This window comes from Micropterus salmoides, unplaced genomic scaffold (genome assembly GCF_014851395.1).
Source record: "Micropterus salmoides isolate LMB-PRFRI ecotype aquatic unplaced genomic scaffold, ASM1485139v1 Ms_hic_scaffold_18, whole genome shotgun sequence".
Classification (NCBI taxonomy): domain Eukaryota; kingdom Metazoa; phylum Chordata; class Actinopteri; order Centrarchiformes; family Centrarchidae; genus Micropterus; species Micropterus salmoides.
This window is the reverse complement of record NW_024040928.1, coordinates 5,765,652-5,793,465: the sequence shown is the minus strand read 5'-3', so window position 1 is coordinate 5,793,465 and position 27,814 is coordinate 5,765,652. Positions and strand designations below refer to the sequence as shown.

Sequence of the window (27,814 nt, the reverse complement as noted above, 5' to 3'; positions counted from 1 at the left end):
GCGCTAACCTTCTCTGTCTCAAATTCTGATGTGTACCTGTTAGATATGGAGCACAGACGGATCTCCGTTGCAGCAACCTTGATGGATTAATCATGTGATTTCTGTAGAGTGTGTTAAGTGTAAAGCCAAGGTAAGATATTTTTATTAATATATTTTTATAATTGTGAGAGAGATGAGATCTTAACAGGAGCTAGATCTTTACATAGCACTGTACTATAGACAGTTTTAACCCTAATTCAGTTTTATTAGTTTATCAGTATTATTAAAACTATCAGTGTAAATAGCATCTTAAAAGCATATCTATGAAAACCTTTGTCTAGCTTGATATGTTAAATGTTTTAACATATACGCCCAAACTTCCTCCACAAAGTCATGTATCCCGGAAGTTTTAACCGATTGTCAGGTAAAACTTGCTATTGCATTGGAAACCCTCAGCCCTTCAAAGTCAAAATGAAATGCTTTACCAATGTAAAAATGTTAATGCTGCTGCTGTGATAAGGAGCAGTTAAACCAGCATATTGTTAACAGGAGCTGTACTCCTCCATAGGATGAAGAACAGAAAGCTAATACACTTTTTTGTGATTTCATAAAGGTGAACTGCATTTCTCCTCTTACATGAAAAGTGACTGACTGCAAGAAGAATCAGAGTAAGTTAATCAGCAACTTACTCTTTACTTCAATGGGTAAATGTTCTACACAAAGTTGTACATTCAATGTAAAAATAAATTAAAAATAACATCTGTTTTCTGGAAAAACATACTGAATGGAAGCAGAATTATTGTATCTTTCTTCAGACATTAAGCTAACGTGTTGACGAATGCGCTTCAGATTTTAGTCAGTGTGCAATTAAAAATAAGAAATCCACAACAGGTTAAAGAAACACCACATCAATACCAATGCCAATCTCAACAAAGACAGACATTGTAAGCTTGAAAATGATTATCATTATTTCTGGGGTATTTTATAATAATTATTATGTATGTGGCTATTTAGCAGGTGTTCCTGTTATTGTGTCCAACCCTTATAGGTTAGTTAATGTAAGCTTATAGGTTAATATAAGCGTAAACTCTATGTACACATTTGTGCAAGTGTGTATTCTTGAACGTGACTTATATCTGGATGTCTGTTAATGAACATCTGCATATTTGGGCAAGAACATGGATGTCTTTCATGTTCTGGCAGCCTGTGCTGTTGTTCCAGTGTCATATAACCACAGTGTTAGAATGGCTAAAAGAAAACCATGTCTTAAATCAACAAGAAAATGAAATGGCCATGAATTGTACTATGCAAACAGGCCTTTGACAAACTGGGTACATACCACCACTGATGTGGGCAGGAGTGAACAGTGCACTGTTACGAGATCCAGGGGAAACCATCAACTCGTTGTTTGCTTTCCATAATCCAAATTCAAAGAGATGCAAATGAGTTTGAACCAGCTCCCAGTGCAGTGGAAGGCAAAACAGATAGCTGCTGATAAGATTGTCATGAAAGTATTAGGATAAACATGTTATAATAGTATAAGTTGTGTATATAGTTGTTTTGCTGTTACAGCATGCAAATTTATCGATTCACTTTCACTTCTCTCCTTAACCCTGTTTCCAGCAGCAGACAGCTGTTTTAAACGTAAAAGCTCTGATAAACCCACTGTACACAACCTGCACTGCAACAAACAGCAGTCAAAGTTTAGAACTAGCTAATTAACATTAACAACATTTTCCTCAGGAGTTGCCAAAGATCAAAACAGAGTAAGGATGAGAGAGAATGTTGACCTAAAATTAGTTTGGTGACCAAAAACAAAACTCTAAATAAATTCTAATGCTGCTGTGTGTCTGCTGGATGTGTAATAGAAAACTGAGTCAATGTTGTGTTTATAGCTTGTTGCAAATTGAAACATAACTAACACAAGTGGAACCTTTGGCCCTTTAGAGGAAAAGTCAGGGGGTCATTAGAAATATTAAGAATCATCTTGACGGGAATATAATCCACAGAATTTTTGATGGGTATAGTTATGTCTCAATATTTTAAGTTATGTTTTATTTTCTGTCTGAAACAGCTGACTTTCCAATTGGAATCAGCAGTATTTAGAGCTTTTTTTGACTTGAGTGGACGGTTCATTTGTTTTTAAATTTGTTTAGCACAAGTGAGTGATAGTTTAATGGCTGCTCTATGCTTCCATAAATGTAAAGTGCATGAGCACCATTTCAGTTTGTAGAGGTATATAAAATCATTTACATGCATTTACCTTCCATGACACCCCTGCTTGGATGGAAAATGTGGTCTTTATTCAGTTTAGGGGGTTACCAAAATTACTAGGAATCATCTAGAGAGGGTGCTGTCATCTGGCTATGAATATTATGGAACATTACAAGAAAGTGCATGTAGATACATGTATGTGCATTTGTGACTGAATGCATTTTTTTTTCAGTCTCCTTGTTCCTTAATTGGTGTGTTTTCTTTCAGCAACAATGTGGTCCAGGGTGTTTGTGTTTCTGATTGGAGCTGTTTACATCTACCATCAGGTAAAGATGCTTATCAGTCTAATGTGTTAAATATCTTTGGATAGGAAAGGGTGAATTAGAGTGTTACGTGTCCTGCATATAAACATTTTCAATTACTTAAATGACAAAATCCAACTTTGTATATATATCTATGTTTATTTGGCACACTAAAAAGAAAAGATTGAACTACCCCCATGACAGAAAAACTAATTCTATTGTTTGCTTTTCTTGCGATTGCAGGTCCTTGCATCAGGTGAGTCACTTGGCTACATTGTCATGTCGGACACTTCTGTAAAATACTTCTGAAAACTCCCACAAATTGGGCCAAAATTAAAGGCCTTTGCTGTGGTAGAATAGTCAAAGAAATACGTTCTGTGTCTTTTCACACATTTTTCTAAGACCTAGATGTAAAGGTCATGAGTTTAAGGAAAGATGGGAAGAAGAATTCACGAGGACTTTGGAACAAACAAGCATGGTGCTAAGAGAATCCGAATGCACTTGCAATGGGCTTTTTTTTAACCAACTATTTATGGAAGATACGTACAGTGACAAACTCAGTGTTGTAAATTTCAAGGTTTCCTATCCAAAACAGAATCAAATCTTATAATAAAGTATATTATCAACTTATAGATATGGAACATTTAACCACCCATTACTCACTGGAAGTAAAAACAAAATAGATATAGTTGAAAACTTACTTGGTTGTTTTCTGGATTTTGTGATTTCTTTACTTATTATATTTGTTTATACTTTTATATTTGATTAGCCGCTAGAAAGGTATGGAGGACTGATGCTGACAATTTCAAAAATAATTACAGAAACAAATAAATGCTCAATAAATAAATAAACATCAGATTAAATCCACAAAAATATTTTTTGTGTTTTTTTGCGTTTTAATAATTTTGTCTGTTTTATTCTTCCTTTGCTTTTCTGCCCTATTTATCTCCCCAATGGTATTTATTTCTGTCTCCCCTTTTTACATTTATCTATGCATTTTTGCCTCATTATGCAAATGAGGAGGGGCTCTGTCTCAAGGGGTCAACTCCTTGCCTATTGATGGATCAGTCACATGGCAGAGGTCGACTCTACATGCACGTCACCAAGCCTTGCTCCCCACACAGTCCGATGGCTTTCTTCAGTGAACTGGGGTGTTTAGCCCTAACCCTTTATTTGAAGACAATTCTACCATGTCGAGCTAGTGGTTTCAGCAACACATCACCTCAGCTCCACCCATGACCTGCCTCTTTGCCCATTTATGGTTATCCGGGAGTGACGCGCGGTGATGCGGTGCCAAGATGGCGACGGCCAGCTCCGCCCAATTCAGGCTTAAAATCTGCACTTCAGAAACCAACAGTTGACGTCATGGATACTACGTCCTCCATTTTTAGATACAGTCTATGACTTGTATTCTACCCTTTACATTAAATGCTCCGGCACGGAGCAGCTCGTTGCACTGCTAGTATCAGCTGCTGTGTTTCCACAACAGGGACATTCAGGGTGAAAATTCAACCGAAGTGTTGTGTCGGGAGATGCAGCGACTTAACCAGCGGTGAGTGAGAAATACTATGAATAATACTTTGTTAAGCTAAGAGGAGAGGAAAAGTCTGCTTGCCGCTAGGGCTAATTTCTGTAGTGTTTATGCCATGCGCTAAAGCTCTTAAGCTAGTAATGGTGACTTACAAAAAACAATTTAATAAATTCCTTTTATATTCCCCCTTACATGCCTTGTTGTTTATGTGTAGATACAGCGGAAGCATAGGAGAACAGCACCTATCAAATTGTTACTGTGTGATTATAGAGCATGGAAGAACAGTGGGTACTTTTAATACAGCCCACATCCCTAATATTACTGTGTAACTACAGGTTAACGAGTGAAGAACATTCAAGAACTGTCTGCATAGCTTATTCATCTTGTGTAAAGAATGAAATTAAATATGCCTACTAGGCTCCTCTCTACTTTAACATTTAAGATTAGCTATGTTTAATCCACCTTCATACGCATATGTGACTTTACTACATTACTATATAACTTGAGAAAGATAAGTTGTTTTCTGCTCCAGCCTGCCTAAATGAAAAACATTTTTATGGTCACTATTGTGACCGATGGGATTAGATGGGCTTTATTAGCTGCTGCAGTGCAGGATGAACTATTATTAGCTGCTGCAGTGCAGGATGAACTAAGAATAGACCTGTTTCTCAACTTATTATTCTTAATCATACAATGAAGTAGAAGAAATGCATAAAAATCCTATTATTTGTATTTATTGAAATATATAGTATATTATTTTGGAAGCACATCGCAATTTAGAAAAATTAAAATAAAATAAAAATCAATTAATAGCTGCCAGATGATGTCATTGTTTATTGCCAACTGTTCAGTTCTGTTTACCAGCACTGTAACTTGTAGGTACCCAGAAAGTTTAATTCTTGCATATTGCAAACCAAAAGAGAACATGATCAAACAGTTGTATTTGTTGTATTAGTTTTATTAGTTGCACATTTTCAGCCCCTATTCTTTATTCTGGATAAGCTGTATCTAAAAAAGAGCTGACAGCTGAATCAGATGATTGTGAATCAGTTTAGTTTTCATTAATGGTAAAGTGGTTGCCTTTACATCCAAAAGTGTCTTTGAGGGTGAACTGATAAATGGCAACATGTTCCTCCAGTCAGTAACATTGAGACTGAATCAGATCTGGAGTTGGTCCCCGGGCGCTGCACAGTGACTGCCCACTGCTCCCTTGAGGGAAGGGAATTTCGCTATGTGTATGTGACAATAAAGTATAACTTATCTTACCTATCTGTTGATTATTCAATGTTCATTCATTGTAGACACTGTCAGTGAACTCCAGGTAGCTGTCCACAAATACTGTACAGTATGTAGCCTAATGAACAGTCCTTGTGTTATAGCTGACTTGGATAGTGAAATGTTCATTCAACATCCATCAATCCATCGTCAACCAGGAGCCAATCCCAGCTTACATTGGGCGAAAGGCGGGGTACACCCTGGACAGGTTGCCAGTCCATCGCAGGGTCATACAGACAGACAACCACTCACACTCACATCCACACCTAAGGACAATTTCGGAGACACCAATTAACCTAGCCTGCATGTCTTAGGATGGTGGAAGGAAGCCGGTGCACCCGGAGAGAACCCACGCGGACACGGGGAGAACATCCAAACTCCACACAGAAAGGCCAGGGCAACCGGGGCTTCTTGTGAAATGTTTCATTTTTAAATGTGTTCCTAGCTGTCCATAACTCAAATCAGAAATTAAAGGAGACCTATTATACTGCTATACTCCTCCTATACTCCTATACTGTAGTTCCGTGACTCCTGTGTGGCAGCTTTGCATGAATGAAAGTTCAAACAAATATTTTATATACTGACTCTTCATATAGGCCTTCATTTCAGCCTCTGTCTGAAACAAGCTATAGATGTTATAAAGGCTTATTGATGTGTGCATTTAGATTTTACCTCTGCCGTCTGACTGATCCAACAATAGGCGAGAAGTTGACGCCTGGAGACACAGCCGCTAATGAGGCAGAAATGCATAGAGAAATGTATAAAGGACAGACAGAAATAAATACCATTGGGGAAATAAATAGGGTAGAAATGTATTTTTTGTGCATTTAATCAAATGTTTATTTATTTATTGAGTATTTATTTATTTCCCTTCAGTGGTCCAATCTTTCATCTTCATTTCTAGAAAGTGTTTCTTGCATTTGTTTTTTGAGCATCAATCTACCACCTAGGAAATTATATTTTAATGAGAAATCATGTAAATACTGTCATGTATCTTGTAGTTAATTATATTGTATGCTTTTTATGGTGACTCATTCCCTTCTCAACAACTTCTGGAGCACTTTCTTCTTTTTTTGGTTATTACTTCAAAACACATTTTAACTGTGAGAGGGAAATGGAGGGAGGTAAGGGCATTCAAAACTATGAGGGGCAGTACAAGTCATAATTAACTCTGGGCACCTCAGTAGTGGCAAATGAGGGAGGGCACGATCAGATTTATCACCGAAATTTATCCTGCCAGTCCAGGGTCCCACTCAAACAATTATCTTTTCATTGAACACACCATGTAAACATTCACAGTGCAGTGTGGGAAAAGTATGTGAACTCCAATGACTTCTCCAAAAGCTAATTGTAGTCAGGAGTCAGTATACCTGATTTGAAAGGATACAGTTAAACAGAGTCTGTAGTAGCTGAAGGAACTTGTTGGAAAATAAAAAGAATGTATTCATTTACAAGAACACGTATTGATGCCAAGTGATGCCAAATACTTAGCTTGACATAATTCAGGATTTTATCACTGCTCATAGTGAAAAGCGTTGTGAATTTTGTTCTGTATGATGATGACGACAGACTCCTGTCACGGACTTTCTCCTGTTTTCTTCCACAGAAGTCGTTATACATGACATTGATCTAGTCCTGGAATTGCGTATCCCAGTCTCCAGTGATTCATCAAATTTCACTGAACTATTCAGGAACTCTGTGAGAAAGGTCTCGCTCCCCTACACCATCACTCAGTCTTTAAATGTAACAGGCTTAAATTTCACCACAGGTAAGAACTTTCCTTGTTTAATCTGTTTGGCTGATTTAATTCTGTTTTATCCAATGGTGAATGATTTTGAAATGTCTTTAAAAGGGTGCTATCCAAACTCCACTGGAGGACTGCAGTGTCACTGTGAGGAGCAGTTTGCGTGGTCATGTGACCAGTGCAACATCTACGGTGCGTGCAGCAATGCAACCAGCCAAACCTGTGGGTGCATAAATGGACTTCCGTCTGATGGAGCGCTCTGTGAACCAATCACAAGTAAGCATTTCTGTATTGTAGTAGTTCAAATAAAAGTTGTGCTAGAAAATTTACAAATGAATATCTACTGTATCTGGCTGACTGTTCTGCATGTTCATGTTGATTATAATATGTTTTTCAAAAGCAGAAAAACAAGGTGGATTAATTTAATCTCCAATGTTGCTCCACAGATATCACTCAATGTCTAACCCCACCTCCTGGTATGGGACAAATTTTGCTTTGTTTTGAAAGAATACAATTGAAAAAAGCCTCTAATAGTTGTAGTTGAAGAGTTACAGATTTTTTTCTTTTTTTTACAGCACCAAGAACAAACGCAACAACAACAAACCCAACAACACTAATGACTACAGCACCACCCACAACAACACCCTTGACGACAACACCAAACATAACACCAATATCAATAATGACAACAAACACAACATCAGAAACAACACCAACATATGTAATAACATCAGTGACAACCCCACCAATGCCGACAACACCAAATACAACAACAGAAGTGACAACAATAAATACAACAAACACATCAACACTATTTACAACAACAACACCAGACACAACAAGACAAGTGATGACAACAACTACAGCAACCAGGACAACTACAACAACACCACTAATGACCACAACGTCCATGACAACAATATTACAGAGTATGACACATAGAATATATGAATGAAATTATGTGTATCTCACGAAATTGCTACTTGGTGATAACAACTGTTTCTGTTGTAGCAAAGAACTTGTCGTTTACCATGGACAAAGATTTTGATCCTTCATATAATAACTCTAACAGTACCGTTTACAAAGATGCTAACAACGCTGTAAGTTTTGATTTGTTGATGGAATGAATTTATGTGATATTTGATCCTGATGTAATTGCAGAACTGATAACAAGCAGGCTATTTCACTGTTTCAAACAGATTCAAAAACAATGTATGGAGCACATTTCAACTCTAGTATCAGTCAACATCATCGAGATCAAGTAAGTCAAAATTTTTTGATTTTACTCTCCTTCTTAAATCAGAGAAAATGTACTGGCAGTTTCTTTTCAGGTTCATAGCATTATATATTAGCATAGTACCAGGGTAATTATAATTTAAAATTGGGTACTGAAGTTGAATATTTAATGAAAGGAGTGGTAGCAGAGATGTTTTTGCCTCAGTATAATATTTTAAAGGGGCCATGAATAGTTTTCAATGGCCTTTTGCGATACAGTTTCAGACTGCAACCACTACGTTTCTAAGCACATGCTCCTGCACGTGCTTAAACTGGCTCGAACTCATGAGCGAGCACAAGCTCAGCTGGCGTTAGCTGACTCTATTTTGTTGTTGCTAAGTGTACAGTTCAGAATCATCAGGCTAGTAGGCAAGAGGCTTGGAAGCACGCATGCTGAAAATCCGACCCAGTTTCCTCACATAGGACATTTAATAGTGGCTGTTCCAAGGGACCAAGAAACGTGTGTGCACAGACAGTAACCTCATGTCACAGCCACCCACACACACACACACACAGGCTAAAGCATGTCTTAGGTGTGTGGAAGTTATTCACAAGAGACAACAATCACTATTTACACCTGCAGAGAAACACACAGAAAGAGTGGATATTATAAAGCAGGGAGCAGGTAAAGCAACAGTGAACACAGCTGTTGGTGACGATGTCATTCATACCACAGTGGTCTCTATCGGTAATTACCAAGCCTCCTCCACACGCAACTCACCGGCTGCTGTGAAAACGGAATCGCAGATGAGAAGATACCAAATGCGAGTTCTCTTAAATAAAACTGACAAATAAAGTCAGAGCAGACAGAGAGAGAGAGACAGGTGTAGGAGCTTGTGTGTCTGACGGGAAAAGCAAGGTGTGCAGATTACTGTGGTTTGTGATTAAACACAAAAATAAGTTGGATAATTAAGTAGAATTAAAATTGTGAGCTAAGAAATAGGATAACGTATTCTTTCAAATAAATATAATACATTTAAAAATGGTCGAGTGTATAGGGTACTGTAATTTATTTTCAGCTCCTTCCAGTGAAATTGCTAATGTTATTTTATAATCAATGTTTCATTATGACCATACAATTGAATGGACCCCAGTGAGAATAGCCAACTGGAGCTGATGGGGATCCTAATAAAAATAGATTTTTCCAATAAATTGTTACAAAAATGTTTGTGTATGTTGTCAATTATAGTTCTTAGAAAGAAAATCGTAATTGTTTAAAATTATAATCGGCAGGTCAGACCTTTTAAAAAAATAAATAAATAAAATCAGTAATTGGAATCAGCCAGGAAAAATGTAATCGGTGCATCTCTTACTACAACTAACACAGCCGGTGTGTGAACCGATATTAGGCTAATTCTGTAGATCTACCGTTGTTTTGGGTTCCTATACAAGTACAATTTTGGCTGTATTATTTGTGTCGCCTTCAATAATTGCTCTTGAGAAATTTTATGTTTATTGCCCCCCCCCCCGGTACTGTTAGTGTTACTGTTAATTTACGCCCATGGTTTCAACATGATGTATCTTTTAGTTTTTCATGCTTGCTTGAACACATTTCTTGAAGTAACAAAACAAATCCATAACTCACCCAATTCCCCATTCTCAGGTCAAAATGAAGCTCTTCACTCAGAACCATTCAATCTTCTGAAAAACCAAACTTCCCCCCTTAGACATGACACACAAGCTCTCAAAAACACATTCACTACCACACAGTCTTACACATTGATGCGATAAATTCAAAACAATACTACAAAAACTAGTAACTAATGTTACTTGTGTTTCTCCCCCTCAAAAACTTTTCACATGATGAACACAACAAAGTTAAAGTTTTTCACAATTGCTAAGACACATTTCTTGAAACCTTCACCCATATTCTCAAAACTTTAAACACAAACCCCAGTCTTCAAACTACATTCACAAAACTCCTTGCCTTCCAAATTCCAAACACTTGCCTCAAAACCATGTGATTTGTGCTCAAACTCAAACAATGCATTCAAAACATAAACACAACCAGTCAATAGGTAAAACATTACAAGCATTCTTAAGACACTACATCAAAAAAATTGAGAACACATCGTCCAGGGCATGTAGTTACAGAACTATTTTTTTTTCGTAGAGGAAACATATCTTCCAATTTACAGGTTTTTTTTTATTGTTGTTGTTATTATTTTTCATTACTGAGTTTACTTTTTCAAAACTCTTCACACTGTTGTCTGTACCAACACGCAGCTTGCACAATAGTTACAGTAATTTCACACCCAAAATGCACCAAAACACTGCATAGTTGTGTCAATATCAAATTATTTTACAAAAACACCAGCTCTCCAACAGCAACACTTTGTCACTCATAACACAATTACTTAAAAAAACACTAACAGGTAGTATTACAGAAAATTGCAAGGGAAACAAAAGTCAGCACTGTAAATACTTGCTCAAAAAAACTTGCATGTGTTTAGCAGCACTCCATCAGAGGATATCGCTGCACACATGGTAACATTGGCACCCCTTTGGCTTGGGCCACCCACTTACTAGCTCTTTTAGCAATCGAATTTCATCCTGTTTTCCAGTCCACGTAGAAAAAAAAAACATGGGTGTGTGATGGGCTTCCAGCGCCATGACTCCGTTTAAAAAATACCCCCTGTGGGGGTTAGTCATTGGGTCCTAAAGAAGAAATACACACAAGCAATAGGTTTAAATTTTGGTAATATGCAGTTATTCCTCAGAATACATATTTTACCTGTTTGTTTACTGGAAGATTCTGACAATTGATGCCACCATTGAGGGGGCCACATGTGGCTGCTCTCTAAGACCAGTCTCTTTCAATGATAGCCCATGGTTGATTACCTGGTCTCTGACCAGGTAATCTGCAGCTCTTGGTCATCTCTGCTGTTGCCTTACACTACCATGCATGCAGAATTCCTCTCTGTACCACTCTTTCTACTCAGTCAGTCTCAGTTTGGTCCACATAGACTTCTGTTGTGCTAACAGTGTGAAGAGTTTTGAAAAAGTGTACTCATTGAAAAATGCTTGTTAGTAATTGTAAAGAGTATAGTAATCACAAGTACAGTAAATATATAGTATTCTGTAAGTACTGCAAGTAATACAGTATTGAATATCTGTATATTCAAGTAAGCCCATAGAACTATAAATTGTTGCGCAACTGCAAAATCAAAGGGTGACATTGCCAATGCTGGCCAGGGACTTGACCCCATGTTGGTTTGATCACATCATTAGAAACAAGTGTGCGTCTCGTCAAAAAAAAATTAAATGGATGAATTGCCGTGAAACAGGAAGTTATAACTTTAGTATACATGCTCACATCTCCACCAAAATTTAACTGTATAATAAGAGTCCCGCCCTGAACACATCCATATGCCAATATTCACTCAGTCATGACATGTTTTACGCGCTAATGTTTTATTCCGAGCAAGTTGGACATATCAACTTAAAAACCAGTTTCAGTTAACGCCGTTTCGGTGGCGTGGCGGTGAAGTTCCATGCTTCGCCATGACACAGGAAGTTGTTGTAACTTCACTGTACATACTCAGATCTGTATGAAATTTTACACGTTTAACAAGAGTCCTGCCCCTGAACACATGTACATGCCAATATTCGCCCATAGTCACAGCTCCATCTACTGGCAACATGAAATGAACTTTAAGAAGCAGCCCCTGTGGCACATTTAGCCTACATGTATGAAATTTCTGTGGCACATGTATCATGTCCAGATGTACCAAAAAGACTCTCGAAGCAATGCCCTAATCCCAACAGGAATTTCAATTTATTGGATTGGTCATTTTTGGATGATTTACACACTCCATACTTTGGTCAGAATAAATCCATAGGAATTCGTTCCTCCTAGGGATTTATTCCAACCGACTTCAGATTTGTGCTGTGCAATCTAAACCCATTGACGTACAAGTGAGTTTTTGTGGAACGGCGTGCCCGTGGCGTGGCATCAGTCTACATGCTCACATCTGCATCAAACTTTATGTGCTTGATAACAGTCTCGCCCCAAACAAAGGGGATGCAGGAAGTGATGATGATTAACACCTGCAGCGTCTGAAGCGCATGGCAAATTCACAGCTGCACCGATGGCGCACCATAATCTGCAATGTGGCCGCCTCACACCTCGACATGCTACACGTGCAAGGGCCCGCTCAACGCTGCCTGCAGCTTTAATTATTAATATAGCGCTATTCAAAAAGTTATATGGTGCTTTACAAAGACAAAACCGAGAAATTACCAGAGAAAGAATGGATAAAAGCTGAATTGATAGTAAGTGACAAGTACGAATTACTAAAAACAAGGAAAATTTGCCATTTAAAATTTGGGGTGTGGTAAGCTTAATCGGTAGAGCGTGATCCTTGTGAATCCTTATCACAGCTGCCTGCATTCGAATCCAGACTGTGGCCCTTTGCTGCATTTTGTTCCCTCTCACTCCCTCATTCAATGTCTCTCTCAACTGAAATAAAAGGCGAAAAAAGCCAGAAACTTAATATATTTAAATTTTCATTAATTGATAAGTGAGAATGATTTCATTCTCAATCATTTCAAAACAAGTAACCATAGTGTTTTTGAAATACCGTTTTGGAAGTGGTTAACATCAAGTTTCCAGAGCAGATAATTATTAATAAATTCTTGTGATTGTATTTTCATTGGGATTCAATTCTGTATTACAGGAGTGGAAGCACCATCGTTGACTATGCTATAAGAGCAAACTCTATAAATGATACAGAAATTGCTGCAGTAAAATCAGGGGTATTTTCACAGCTGGGAAAAATATACCCTGTGATATTTGACAGTGAGTTTAACACATTTTAAAAACATTTTATGAGACACATTAAGTCATGTTTTAAATTCACATAAGCTTTGTCATGTCAGGAATATCAAATTATTTTGTACAGATGATTGTATGATAATTGTCTGACCTTTGTGTCTGTTCTTTTAAAGGCCCAGCACCCTTAACGTTTGATCCACCTTCAGTAATTTTTGGGGAAAGTGTGACTGTGACATGTGGCCCTCCACCATTGGATCTCAATTTCAGTACCATCGCGACTGCAGAGTGGACATTTAATGACACTAATATACTTGAAGATAGTGATCACCACTTTGGAACTGCAAATGGAACAGCAACATTAACTGTGAAACAATTTTTTATCACTGATGTTGGTAAGAAAAAGATCCAGTATGGCGCAGTCAAGAAATTATTTTTATTTCTGTCCCAGGAGACATTAAAAATCATACACATTTACAATGCAAGTGCTGCCTAGGACGTTTCTCCTTGTGCTCTGACCTGCGCGAATGCAGAACCCTCATTGTCTTACAGTGCAAAACACCTACGCTGTCTTCATTGCTTAGCCTGTCCCACCAATGCCAAAAAATATATATAAAAAGTTCAGGTCATGGTAATATTTGACCAAAAATGTACAATATGACTAGTTTTACACAGCTATAGTAAAGTGTAAGGCTCAAATAATTCATATGTAAAGTGCTAACCATTCATTTTCGCATCTTCTTTTAGCCAACTTTAACCCTAACTTGAAACAGCAAGTTAACAGTAAAGAATTACACAGGTTGAAAAGCATCGCAAGAGAAACGAATTCTTAATGACTGAAGCCTCAGCCTGTCAAATTTCTTCTATTCGACAGAATGAAGAAAAGCCCCAGTATTCACCAAATAGTTGGTTGTTACATCATCATCTATTCAAATTCAGACTCCCTCTTGTGTTTTTTGAAACCCAAGCCACCTAAAGACTGCTGAAAGCTGATTTAGGTTGATGGCCCCCATAGTGTGGCCATTAGGTAAAAGTCCTAAACTAAATTTAACAGTTTAATACAATTTAAAATAAAATATTTCAAAAGGCCTATCTAAAAATTTATATGGTGACAGCACAAAGTTAAAAAGTTAAAAACTACACTAAAGGGGGATTAGGAGTAGTGCACCAGCTCTTAGCAGCGGGGCAACAGTCACTCGCTCAGTCCACCAATCCCACAGGTCCAGCGGCTCCACTGAACACACTCCTTCCCTATGGCCCGTTCCGTCGGTCCCTCAGTCACGCCACAATCCCACCTCGCAGCCACCCCTGTCCAGGTCCTATCTGTGCCGCCAACTGAGATAAAAATCTTACTCACGGATATGAGTAAGATTTGTACAGGCCTGAATGAAGTTGCGTTCGTAACAGCGGGCACTGGCTGCTACAGTCGGCTGTATTCTCGTCTTAGTCACTGCTGGCTCCGTACGAATCGGCCCGGCTGCTTCCTCGTAGGTCTCTGGTAACTGCCGTTCCCATGCTGCCTTGTGCTGAATGCTCCATGCTGCGCCCGTTGTCCTCCGTCAGACCCCCATCTCCTTATGGCAAGCCATTAGCGCCAAAAAACGTAACTCTTGTAGCATGTTTCGCCAACAAAACGGCGTTTAAAACGGCGTTTTGTGTATAAAAACGGCAAGAAAAACGCCGTTTTATTTTGACACGCCGTAAAAAGCGCCGTTTTAAACACCGTTTTGTTAACTAAACAAAGGGCGTAAAAAACTGATAATGAGCTCCGCCCTGTGGATTTTACAACCACTAAATTTGAAGTGTTGTCACCCAATCAGTACAGAAGAAGAACAGACCACACTAATTCAGCACTGATCTACTTTACTGTGATCGTAGCCACCTAAAGGCAGAAAGTAACCACAGACAAACATGAAAAACTCAACACAAAAGTCCCAGACTGATCAAGTAAATTGACTACATTTACTAAAAATATTTAGCTACTCTAGGTTATAGCTTGTAACATCTCTTGATTGATGATTTTAGTTCAAATTTGACATAAATAATTAATTTGCTTTTTATTTATCATCACTGTCAGATTAAAGTATCTCCTAAAATAGAACATACAAACACAAAGAAAGTAAGAAATCACCATAAGTGGAACAACTATCTTTACATGGTCATCAGTGAACAGTTTAAGCCTCATTTGTCTTTTTATGAGCCCTTCAGTCTGTGCAGTATAGCCTACCCTTGTTTCTACAAAGCTTTGTTTTACCATGTCATCCTAAATCCAGGCCAAAGGCAACCTGACACAAACGTGTGTTTCAGTCGATTCAGGGAAAACACAGCTTGTCATTTATTCCCTGGCTTTTATTTATTTATCCAAAGCTATCCTTCCGGACTCCTGCGATAATATTTATGTTACCCCAAAACACTACACTATACAAGTTGCTACAAAAACTTATCTTATTCCATATTTATATATTTCCACATTTATTTATGTTGACTGTATGTTTGTCTACATGTAGCACCTTATCACCACAGCAAATTCCTCGTATGTGTAAAACACTACTTGACAATAAAGCTCATTCTGATTCTGAAAAGGTATCTGCAGGCTATTAAGATACTTGGTTTAAAAAAAAAAACGCTGCATTTCTTTCCCCCGAAATGGACATATTTGAGAAAGGTTACCTGAAGTCTTTAAAGCTTTTTACGGCGTGTCAAAATAAAACAGCGTTTTTCATGCCGTTTTTATACACAAAACGCCGTTTTAAACGCCGTTTTGTTAGCAAAACATGCCACAAGAGTGACGTTTTTTGGCACTAATGGCTTGCCATATCTCCTCCGCTCGCCTCCACGCAGTCATGCTCCCTTTTGTGTCCTTCATGTGTGCATCTGTTCCATTTCTGTTCCCTCTTTTCCTATCTCTTTGCTCTGCTTAAAAAGAGTCGTGTCCAGTCTATTACCTGGCGTCCGCACCTGTTGCTCATCATAAATTGGTGACGTCAACAGAGGTGTGTGGCATTTGAAGACAGTCATGCCAGTTGGTAAAATAACTTTTTTTGTGTTATGAGGCTTTTGAATGAAAAGTGCTTTTCTACTAAAGACTGACTGATTCAGTCCCTTCTATTTTATAAGAAACACTGTTATTCTATTGCATTTATCTGTATACTCATATTTTACATACACAATACCCTTGATGCTGAATTTTTTTACAATAAAAAAATTAAAAAAATTATTTGTGTTTTCATTGGCTTTCAAGCTGATGTTAAATTAAGTGAAGATTGTTAATTTGTCTTTAGAACATAGAAAAGATATAAATTCAGGTATGTGTAGGTATGATGTAAATTAGCGACAACAGGCATAAACGAGAAACCAGGGCTCGCAAAATCCATGTGCTATCTTGGCTTGCAGTGTGCAAGGAAGAGGTGTGATGCGAATTCGCGACAATCGGTGTCAAGGGGTTAAAAATCACAAACATGAATTAAAATACTCAAACAAAGCATGCCAAACCATACCACTCTACATGCAATATAAAATAAAACACAGCACACAAATAAAACATTCCAAAATAAAACACCAGATGCACAAAAATAGTCAGAAAATAGTATAAATAAATAACTCACTGTTTGTAATACATTTTCTGGCCCTGTCACAGTAGCCTGAGGGTGCTGTCAGCCCATGATTTGATGTTAATTGATGATCACCTTTAATTTCAGGAAGGTATCAATGTATGCTGAAAGACAGTGGGAGCCGTGGAATATTCAGACAGATATCCACCGGAACATACACTTTCCAAAACGAACCCTTGATCCAAGTGAAACCGATGAAACAACTAATCCAATGTGGTGCCGTAACGTCAGTGACACTGCAGTGCTCTGTCAACAGCCCCTATAATGTTGTGTTTAATAAAGAAAATTCTACTACAGGTAAACCTGAAACAAAAATGCACCAAAAGGCAAATCAACTATTGGGAAATCCTTTACATATAATAAAGTATTTGAGATCATCTGTATACATATATAGTATATTCCGTGAGTGAATGCTGATACTGTTTGTCCAAAGTGATTTTTTCTTTTTTGTATGTTTAGGTCCAAACATTACCTATTTGCTTAATAATACCTGTCAAAGCCAGAATATCACTTGTCAAGTGATAAACCATACGGAATTTAACATGAATATAACACTGGTGTTAACCAACAACAGTAAGTATTGATCCAGACATTAGAGAGTTTTATACAATTCAGGTCAATTTTATTTTTCCCAGTAATTAAATATAATTTTTCTCTCTCTCTAGGCATTAGATGTGTCAATGATCCTGTGTATGGTAGTGGAACTCTTAATTACGTGGCTGAAGCTCCCTGCGAACCAAACTATGTGGGAACAAAGACAGCTGTTTGTGGGAGCGATGGTCAGTGGGGAAATAAACAAGACAACTGCATCCTACAAATTGTCCAGCAGCTGTTCCAGCAGTCTCAGGTGACCTAGTTTACTGATTTGGGAGCCTTAGCACACTGACCTCTGCCATGTCTTTTCTTCATTCTTCCTCTGCCTGAAAGTGTTGGTCTAGCCAGTAGTAGAATAAGCACTGGGATCGTAAGTAACACTTACAGTGATACTACGCTGTAAAAATAAAAGCAAAATAAAATACTGCATTAAAATGCTACTAAGGCATATGTAATAACAAAATTTTGTACATTTAATCTCAAAGTTGAAGCTCATTTGAAGTAGTTTTGTTTCAATTATATCAATGAACTGGCTGGTCATATATGTATTGTGTATGTAAAATATGAGTATACAGATAAATGCAATAGAATAACAGTGTTTCTTGTGAAATAGAAGGGACTGAATCAGTCAGTCTTTAGTAGAAAAGCACTTTTCATACAAAAGCCTCATAACATAAAAATAAAATAAATAAAATTAGCCAGAAATGGCTATGATCCATGCAGGTTGCGAAAAAATGCCACATTTTACAGACGCAGGTGACTTCAGAGATTATAGTGATGAAAGAATTTGGACTTGAAGCAGAGTTTTTTTTTTTTTTTTTTAAAGATAATTGCATAAATGCAAAGAACACCCCCATATTTGGGAGTCACTCAGTTTAAACTTAAAATGCTCAAAATGTTGTTGTTGTCCTAAATATAAATATATATATCACAAATCATTTTGCTGGTTTTGGTTGTCTTGTAAATTAGGTTCGGCAATGGCGGTGCCTGATTAAATGTGATTAAGATCAGCCTGAACATCAACATAATTGAGTTTTTAGTTAGAAAAACTGGACAATATTATATAGCTGCAGTGCCGGAGTCTGCAGTATTATAGTATTGGCTCAACGTTCAGTTTGTAAATCACTAGCAATTGAAACAGGAATGCTTTCCTGAGAATCCTCCAGTTTTTAAGATTTCTTCAGTATCAAATTACTTCAGTGATAGTTGTCAGTATATCCAGTGGTACACAGCACACATGAACTGTATGAGCTGTATATTGACGAATCATTCACGGACTACAAGGTACCGGTAATTTTCGTTCAGCCTCTCTACACTTTTTCGACCATGATGATAGGCTACAAAAATATTGAACTGATTGGCAAATTTAGCATAATGTCGATATTTTAGAGACCCCTCAAAATATTACAAATCATGTTTTCAGGGGAGCTCATGTCTTATTAAGACAGTAGTTCGCACCCTGGCCGTAGCCTCCAGAAAAAACCCTTGATAAACATATGTAGGGTATTTTCTTAGATCGCTCAGCTAACTAGCTGCTTCAGATCAGCCCAAAAACAAAATGCTTCCTTGATGCTGACGTACTTAATCTAGAATTGGGAGAATTTTGAGTGCTTGAATGGCTGCTCCAGCTTGACGCGATCTTGCTAAATGTATAGCCCATATTCTCATATTTCTTTTTGTATGTGGCTATAATAGGCCTGTAGTGCTCACTTCTATAATCATATTTGCCATAGTTGATATGAGATGCGACTTGAAAAGAAATAGCCTTAGCCTATAGGCTATACAATAAAATAAATAGCTTAAATATGTAATATTGTAATATTTTGTTTCACACTGTAGGCCTACACGAAAGCCATTCTCCTGGTTCTGGCCCTCCATTCACCCCAACCACATTCTTACTCAGTCATATACCTGCCTTTACAGTCACAAACTGACGCTACAGGGCTTCCCCCAGTGCCTTGACAGGGAGTGAGAACGGGTTGTAGGGATACAACACCGGTCAAAGATAGAACAAACCGCAGCTCATTTGTTTTCCGTTATGAGTTTAAAACAGAAAAACAAAAAAACGACTTGGTTTTATTTGTTTTTTTCCAATTTGGTTTTGAAACGACAGAATGAAAGAATGAACTAGACACGGATTTAGCATGCATACAGTGCCTTGCAAAAGTGTTCACTTAGTCTACGTTCAGACTGCAGGCCAATGTGACCCAAATCCGATTTTTTTCCTGGAGGAGTTGGGGATTGAACCGCCGACCTTCTGATTAAGGGCAAACCCGCTCTACCTCCTGAGCCTCCTAGAGCAGCTGTTCTGCTGTAGACGGAGCCGTGGTGAACGAAAGAGCTCCACAAAAGCCATTATTATAAATATGGCTCACTTCCTCCTCTACCTCGCTATCATCTGCTGACAAATTCCCTGTCTTACACCTGAAATCCACCGGACAGCGAGCTCTCTTCTGAGTTATGTGCATGCTATTTGTCCGAGCGGACATAGTGGTGAGAGAGAGGGGGAGGGAGTGAGTTGTGGGCCAGTTGCGTTGTACAGCCCCAGAAACCATAATGAAAAGAACAGAGAGTTGTGAACACTTGTCATAATTTGGGAGAAATGTGACTTGTGAGAGGAAAATGAAAAACCTGAGTCTCCTTTGAGCTAACCAGAGCTAACCTCTGTTGCTACTTCTGTAGCCTGCAACAGCGTGCTGCATATAACGTTGTGTTTTTCTTCTGCGGGTCACTTTCAACCACGGACAGTCCACACTGGATTCTGATACGGGCCACATTTAAGCAATAATGTGAACTGTCAAACAAAAAAAATTGGATCTGGGAAAAAAATTGGAATTGAGCATCAAGCCCTGCAGTCTGAACATAGCCTTATTGGCAGGCCAGCCATTAGGGATTATGGACAGGGGGACAACATTTTCCAAATTGGGCCCCTCATCGACACCCACTCCAACACCACCTTCACCCAGCCAGCCTTAGCTCTAATACCAACAAGGGCAATTTCAAAGAAGCTCATGACCATTAGCCTTATAGTGACACAGATGGAGTCCCCAATGACCATTTACAAATTCACTTTTTCAATTACTCAATATGATTATAAAGCACAAAATAAAGTTGTTTTTTTCTTTCTTTGACTGTAACAGTTATGTTTCTCCTATTAACTTAAAACAAGAAAAAGAGAGAAAAAATGTCCTTCAATGATTGAGTGATTAGTGAAAAGTAAAATTAAACTTTGAAGAAATTCAAATTATGAGCAAACAAATAAATGTAGGCCTACTTCATCTATCAACTTCGATCTTGAGGGATAAATTAATCAAATTATTGATCAAATTGTGTGCAGAACTGAAATACTGTATAAAGGATATGGCTGTGTCAGCTGAAACGATAAGAATAATATAAACAGAGGCTTACCACATGTATAGCTTACTGCATTGATATTTGCAGCTGTATACAATGACCTGTAATGTGCTGCTGACTAGTGTTTACTATAGGTCAATAGTCAGTTTTCTTGAAGTTGCTACAGGGGAACTTGTGGTGTTATTAATCTTTATTAATATAAAGAGAAACACAAAATTCAGATGGCGGGTGAAATCAAAATATAATAGAATATAATGCAGTGCAGCTCTCAAGCATTCTGTGTTTCTTTAAGATGTGTTTTTCCTGAAGATCAACTTTTACAACGTTACAAGGTTGTTTATTTGTCAAGGTTGTAAAATAAAACAGGTTTGTCTCTTCATGCAACACACACAGAACTTAACAGATTAATATATTAAAAGGCTATTTGAATACACATTAAATGTTTATTAATGTTTATTAAAATATTTTCTTATGTAGGTTAATATCATCCCTGCTGAGTCAGCACACATATGATTTTTGTCTTCCCACCACTTTATTGTTTTGTTTGTCTTTGTTTGGGGAAATAGGCAGAAATCTCACCACAGATCCACACAAAGGTTCACTTCAGCACCTCTGAGCAGAGTTTGCGCCTCAGATTTGAGGTTATTTTGCAAAACTCTTTCAGTTAGTTACCACAGAGTGAGACGCTGGTATTGCATCAGCTTACCTATTATGAATATTATATTCCAGTTACCAGTGTTGGGAAGTAACTAGTTGCATGAAATTTAGTGACATAGTTTAATAACAAATAAACTGGGCGAAATGTGTATTTAAATCACAGTTACTTAAAGGTTCAGTGTGTAATATTTGTGAGGATCTATCAACAGAAATGCAATATCATATCTGTAACTATGTTTTCAGTGGTGTGTAAAGACCTTACATTATAAACCATTGTGTTTTACCTTAGAATGAGGCATTTATATACATAACCGCGGGCACCCCGTTCTATGGACGTTGCCACTTTGCATTGTCATGTTTCTACAGTAGCTGAAAACGGATAAACAGCGCTACAGAGTGCGTTTTATCACTACGTTCTTCTTGTTCTACTTCTGGTAGAATTCAGGTAGCGCAGACACTCATCACTATGTTGAATATGTACGTTAGAAGAAGAAGAAGTTGTAATAATATACAGCAGGGATCTGCAAATAAGTTTACCGCCATTAGATGGCCATAATATTGACATGCAGTAAGATGTTGTTCAGTTAGCTCAGTCAGTAGAGTGCGGATCTCTCAACCTGATGGTTGATGGTTCAGTCCCTCCTTGTGATAACTTTCTTCAACAAATGGATTCTGCAGTGAATGTTTCTCATGGCATGTGCTGCACTGTTTTAGTGTTTAATCCACATCCATCAACCTACGGATGCCTTTTCATTTTCCCAGTATCTCCAGACTCTTTTAATGTTGTTCAGAAGTAAAAGCTCAGCTCACCTCCAATACTGCATTACAGTGAACTAGCTTCTCGCGCTGTTTAGTAACGTTTGATGCTGTTGTGATGGCTTTGATTGGTTCTCCTGTTTGAATTTGCAGCGCCGCCGTCTGCCATTTAAACTGCCTCTCTTTTGAAAATGGTTAAAAGTTGAAAACTTAAGAAACGTAATCAAATGTGATAAGTTAAATTACTTTAATAGAGTAATTGAAATAGTTATGCAAGGCTACTATTACATTTTAAATAGGGTAACTTGTAATCAGTTACCTATTATATTTCCAGAGTAACTTTCCCAACACTGACCATTTCCGTAAAATTTTTGTGGGATGTTTCCATTTATAAAATCCATACTGCAGCTGGCTTTACCGTAGGTGAACGTAGCAAACATTTCTAAAACGCCCAGTGTGTTTTTATTGTTTTTCTTTGAAAGGTTTAAAATACAGGAGAATCCCAGGAAAAACTGGAGGGTTGACAGGAAAGTTAATGCCGCAACCTAATGGAGTGAAGTGTGTCTAACATAAATAAGCTCAGTGCATAAGAGTATTGACGCTTTTGTCAAGAAGTTGGCATTTCATGTTCTGGTTTACTTCCTGTCTTCCTCTGCATCGCTCAGAATCTCAGTATTTAGGGACATTAAACCTGTTTACTGTAAGTATAGTCATATGAAACTAAAGTGAAAGGCAAATAAGTCTGGCATCAGGCCAAATTCTTTTCAAGCCGTTACATAGCGGGCTAGAACATAGTCAAATTATTTCAAATCCTGGGATACTTGTGTGCATGTTTAGCTCAGTCGGTGCTGTGCGGGACCCGTTTGGAAGGTTGTAAGATTGATTCCAACTAACTGTAGATATTTTTTTCTCCCTTGTTTAACAAATTGATTATAAGGACACTTTTGCACATGCTCATAATAAAGCATGTTCTGCAGTGTGTGTGTGTGTGTCCCGGCGTTTGATCAGCATTCATAAACCTATAGACGCTTATTTTCATTTCCCTGAGGAAATTCAGGGGATCACACATTTACTGACGGCTTTTTCAGAGGTGTGTCAAGCAAGCCAGAGACTCTTTTAAATGTCGTTCAGAACTCTTCAAAGTAAAAGCTCTTAATAACCTTGTCATAAAGCATTGCTGCAAAAAAGTTCTTGCGCTTTTATTTTGGAGACAGAATCACTTAAGAGGAAGTGAGAGTGTGTTCTTGGCCTGATCAGATTCCTTTCATGTAAAGTATCTGCTGATACTGATAAGATAAAACTAAATTCCTTTAAAAATAATTTTAATAATTTTAATATACTGTACATAGCGAGAATATTATTTGTCATTTCCTCGCTCCTAAATCCTCACTTGAACCGGAAGTTGTTCTGCTTTGCCATTTTGCAGACCATCCTAAAGCTGTTATTTGCGCTCCAAGGAGCGAGGACAGGGGAGCAATCTCTGTGGAACTATGAGCGAGGACACACCAGTGCATCCTTCACGGAATACTTTTACTGACCGACACGCCCCCTTATCGGGTAGCGGTTATATTGATTTGACGGTGCAGCTGATCGGACTGATACATGTCAGATAACTTGTCTTATATTTGATTTGTTTTATGATTCACTTTCTAGTTAAAATCTGAGTTCATTGTACGTCTGAACAGAAAAGCCCCACATACAACATTCATCTTTTAGCCTATTAGAAAGATTTTTCTTTCTTTTATGTCTCCCATCTGGTTTTATAATGGATACAATTAAAGTCAGAGAAAGTCGAAGAGTCTGATCTTGAGAAGCTGCAGAGCTGCAGTCTCTATTCATTCAACTTACACTGCAAATTTCCAGCTAAACTGAGGCTTTTTGTTGACACTTCTCTCTCTCTCGCGTGCCATTCATCGGTCTTGTGTAGAGTTTAGCGTGCATGCTGTGCTGCCGACAACTGCATGCACGTCGCGGTTCCTCACAGATCTATTTCAAGTAGCCAGCTATTTAAAAACGTTAAAATATTGTTTTTGTGATTCATCCACGGTGATAAATTATCCGAAAGTCCCGCGAGGTGCGGAAAACTCCACACAACACCAGTGAAGCTGAGGTTCTGTTTCTTCAGCAAGTGTTCCTCTCCTGCACCTACACATATACACGCTACACTTACACATGTGTCCTGACGAGCCAGGGTTGGATTACAATTTTGGATGTATTTGCGCACTTTAAAAACATTTTTACATGTTTATTTACAGCATTAAATGTTGAAATGTATATTGTAATAGGCTGTATATTAACTTATTGGGAGAAAAATGTGTAATCAGACGTTGAGCACCCCCATATAGACAAAATGGCATGATCCTTGTTTCACTGCGAAGCTTCGACTGTGAGATTCACAGTCAAATCAGGCTCTGCCCATCGAAGCATCGAATCTTTGACTATTCGGGGTCAGCCCTAGTAAACACATAGCCTAAGTAGTCGTACAATACACTGCACTAAAGTCTCCAGTATAATAAAGGAAAATAAAGCCTGCACATCCAGCCATCTCACCTACTGCATCTGATAAAAAGCAGCCTGCAGCTCCACGAGTAAAATCAGCTGATGAAAGAATGAATGAATGTGCTGCTGCGGCAAAATAAAATATCGATTGATTTGATGGAACACAGTGATTAATCGGTGACGAGTGGTGTGACTTGCAAACAAAATGTGTGCAGTAGTGTTAAAATGATATCAGAAGAGGAAATAAACAGAAAGCCTACAAGTGAGCGTTGACTTTGATATGAGTATGATATATGATGTATGATACATCATTTCAATTTCCCTTAAACATTGACCCTAATGAATCAAAAGAGACTGTGATCATATTCGGGGTTATTCAATAACGAATTCACAATCAGAATCGATTTATATAAATGCAGATAATATCAGCATTGTGCCAGTAGAAATGATCCTGTGCCTCTGAGCAGGACATACAGTAACCTATAATTTTTCTCATGTGCAGGTGTACAGAGAGAATCATGCTCATCTGCAGACTCAGTTAGTCATACCCAAATGCACCTTGTATGCGCTTGTGTTTGCAGTTGAACAGTTTACAGATGAAAGATTGAATCAGATTTTATCACTATTGTTTAATTGTTTTCTACTTAAGTGAATACAAATCCCACACCTTGTGACTTTCATTTGATCTTTGAGATTCTGTGTAATGCTGCTTGTTTTTTTTTAATTCTCGTAGGACTTGAATAACAATTCGTTTCCAAGATTCTTGGAAAAACTCAGCTCTGCCACTGTCAACTTGACAGAGCAAGTTGTTGACTCTCCTGGAACCATTACCGCCATTGTTCAAATACTCAACAATGTAGCCAACGTGTCATTATCACCAAATATCTCAATAACTGAAACTTCAATGAAGGTATGTGAATTAGTCTGCTGAGCTACACAATATGCACATTTCAATACAATATTACATGTACTAATATCTTCTTTCCTTTGAATTTAGAACATCCTATTAACTGCAGGTGTCCTAACCACGAATGGCTCAAAGACATCATGGGGCTATCTGAATGGCAACGACACCAGCAACATCACAGCAACACAAAGAAAAAGTGTCAGCTCAGCATTTTTGCAGTCCCTTGAGACTATAACAAGTTATCTTACCAATGACTCTTTCAATATTGACACACCTTCAATTATCTTGAACAAAACTACATTTAAAAACACTTTCATGGCAGACTTTGATTCCTCTGTGGAGATAGACATACCAACGTCTGATGGAAGAAGTAAGTTTATCACTGTGGTAACATTTGCCTCAATGGATAACGTGCTCCCTGCAAGAGACAAAGGAAATTCATCCATCTACGTCATCAACGGGAGAGTCGTACTTGTTCAGTCCAGTGGTACCGTCGATAATGTTTCGTTCACATTTGATATTATAAACAATACTCTGGGGAACGCTCAGTGTGTTTTCTGGAACTTCAGCCTCTTCAGTGGTCTCGGGGGATGGGACAATGGGGGCTGCGTGTTGGTATCCAGCAACACCAATGTCACCTGCAACTGCAACCACCTGACCTCGTTCTCTATCCTTATGTCACCTAACACCATATTTGACATTGTGTTGGATTACATTACCTACATTGGAGTTGGCATATCTATGGCTTCCTTGGTCATATGCCTCATTATTGAAGCTATCATCTGGAGAAAAATAAGAAGGAACACCACATCTTACTTGCGTCATGTTTCCATTGTTAACATCGCTGTGTCTCTCCTGATTGCTGACATCTGGTTCATTATTGGGGCCGCCATCTCAGATGCAAAGACAGTAAACCAACCAGCATGCACTGCGGCTACATTTTTTATCCATTTTTTCTACCTTGCCCTGTTCTTCTGGATGTTAGCCTCAGCTCTGCTGTTGTTCTACCGCACAGTCAGTGTCTTCGAAGGGGGTTTGTCTAAAACATCTATGTTGGCTATTGGATTCTCTCTAGGCTACGGGGGCCCTCTCATCATCGCTGTCATAACTATAGCTGCCACTGCACCCCAAAAAGCGTACATCCGAGACGCTGGGGTCTGCTGGCTCAACTGGGATAAATCCAAAGCTCTACTGGCATTTGTGATCCCTGCACTGACAATAGTGGTGATAAACCTGTTAATACTGCTTGTTGTGATTTACAAAATGTTGAGAAGAAGGGCAGGAGACTCTTCACAAGCAGCTGAAAGACATGTAATGGTGGTTATTGCAAGGAGTTTGGCTGTCCTCACACCATTTTTTGGATTAACTTGGGGTCTGGGAGCCGGAACCCTCGCCGACCCAACAAATAGAGGAATCAGTATTTCATTTGCGTTGTTCAATTCGCTGCAGGTATAAATACAATAGTTAATAATACTGACATTATTGCTGTGCTGTGCTGTGCTGTGTGTACTAAAATTATTGTAGAGATTCTGAATAGCGAGTTTGCCATCTTAGCTAATGCTACTCTGTCTGTCATTTAAGGGTTTCTTCATATTGGTGTTTGGAACGCTGTCGGACAAAAAGGTGTGTGTCTCAATTACAATTTTTAATCAATAGGTGCTTCTAACTGCTCATTAAATGATTCTACTGAGAAACCAGCATGAACTGCAACAATACTGCTACAAAAGTCTACTTACTCAAGTGAAATAACACCTTTTAAGCCGTGTTTCCATCAGCGTTTTTTAATGTGCATTTTGAAGTATCGCATTAGAAAAGGTTGATGGAAACGGTAAAATTCGGGGGAAAAATCCGTAATTTCAAAAAAAAAGTTTTACACTCGCTTGAGGTGGTTTTTGTCTCTGTCGAAAAAGAGTAAATGCGATAAATGGGAGATGGAAAAACTTTATCCGAATAAGTTCTGACGTAGCAAACTTGTAACTAACAATTGATCAGCTGTTTCTGCTGTTAGTGTCTTGCCCAGTTCTGCAGAGTTCTGCAAGCCTGCCGAGAATTTCATTCACTTCACGGCTGGTAACTCTCATTTGTGCTAAGAAAAGAGGTGGATGCAAATCTTGGCAGGTAGCCTTCATCATGTGTTCTGTCGAATTATGCATTCACCTCTTAAAGGTCCTTTTCAGATACTTTGCTCTGCACACTGATCAACCATCTGTGAGCTACTATAATGAAAGTAAATTGATGGTAGTCATGATTTCTTATATCCAGAACCCTGGTCCCCATGTCTTTGAACTTCATAACATCATCCTTGTTGACCCTTTAAAATGTGTTCAATTATTGAAACAAAC

General features: G+C 38.2%; 1 protein-coding gene across 1 annotated transcript; it reads left to right on the top strand.

Moving 5' to 3' along the window:
- Window positions 1-27,128, top strand: LOC119909329 (adhesion G-protein coupled receptor F1-like). Its single transcript, XM_038727512.1, has 17 exons — window positions 1-130; window positions 593-647; window positions 2,461-2,519; window positions 2,739-2,751; window positions 6,908-7,069; window positions 7,154-7,321; window positions 7,492-7,521; window positions 7,621-7,974; window positions 8,057-8,145; window positions 8,245-8,306; window positions 13,000-13,121; window positions 13,271-13,489; window positions 16,793-17,002; window positions 17,371-17,552; window positions 25,299-25,475; window positions 25,563-26,921; window positions 27,054-27,128. Exons 3-17 carry the CDS (start codon window positions 2,466-2,468, stop codon window positions 27,126-27,128), a joined length of 3,276 nt encoding a protein of 1,091 aa, XP_038583440.1. The 5' UTR covers window positions 1-130; window positions 593-647; window positions 2,461-2,465.
- Window positions 27,129-27,814: the final 686 nt, after the last annotated feature.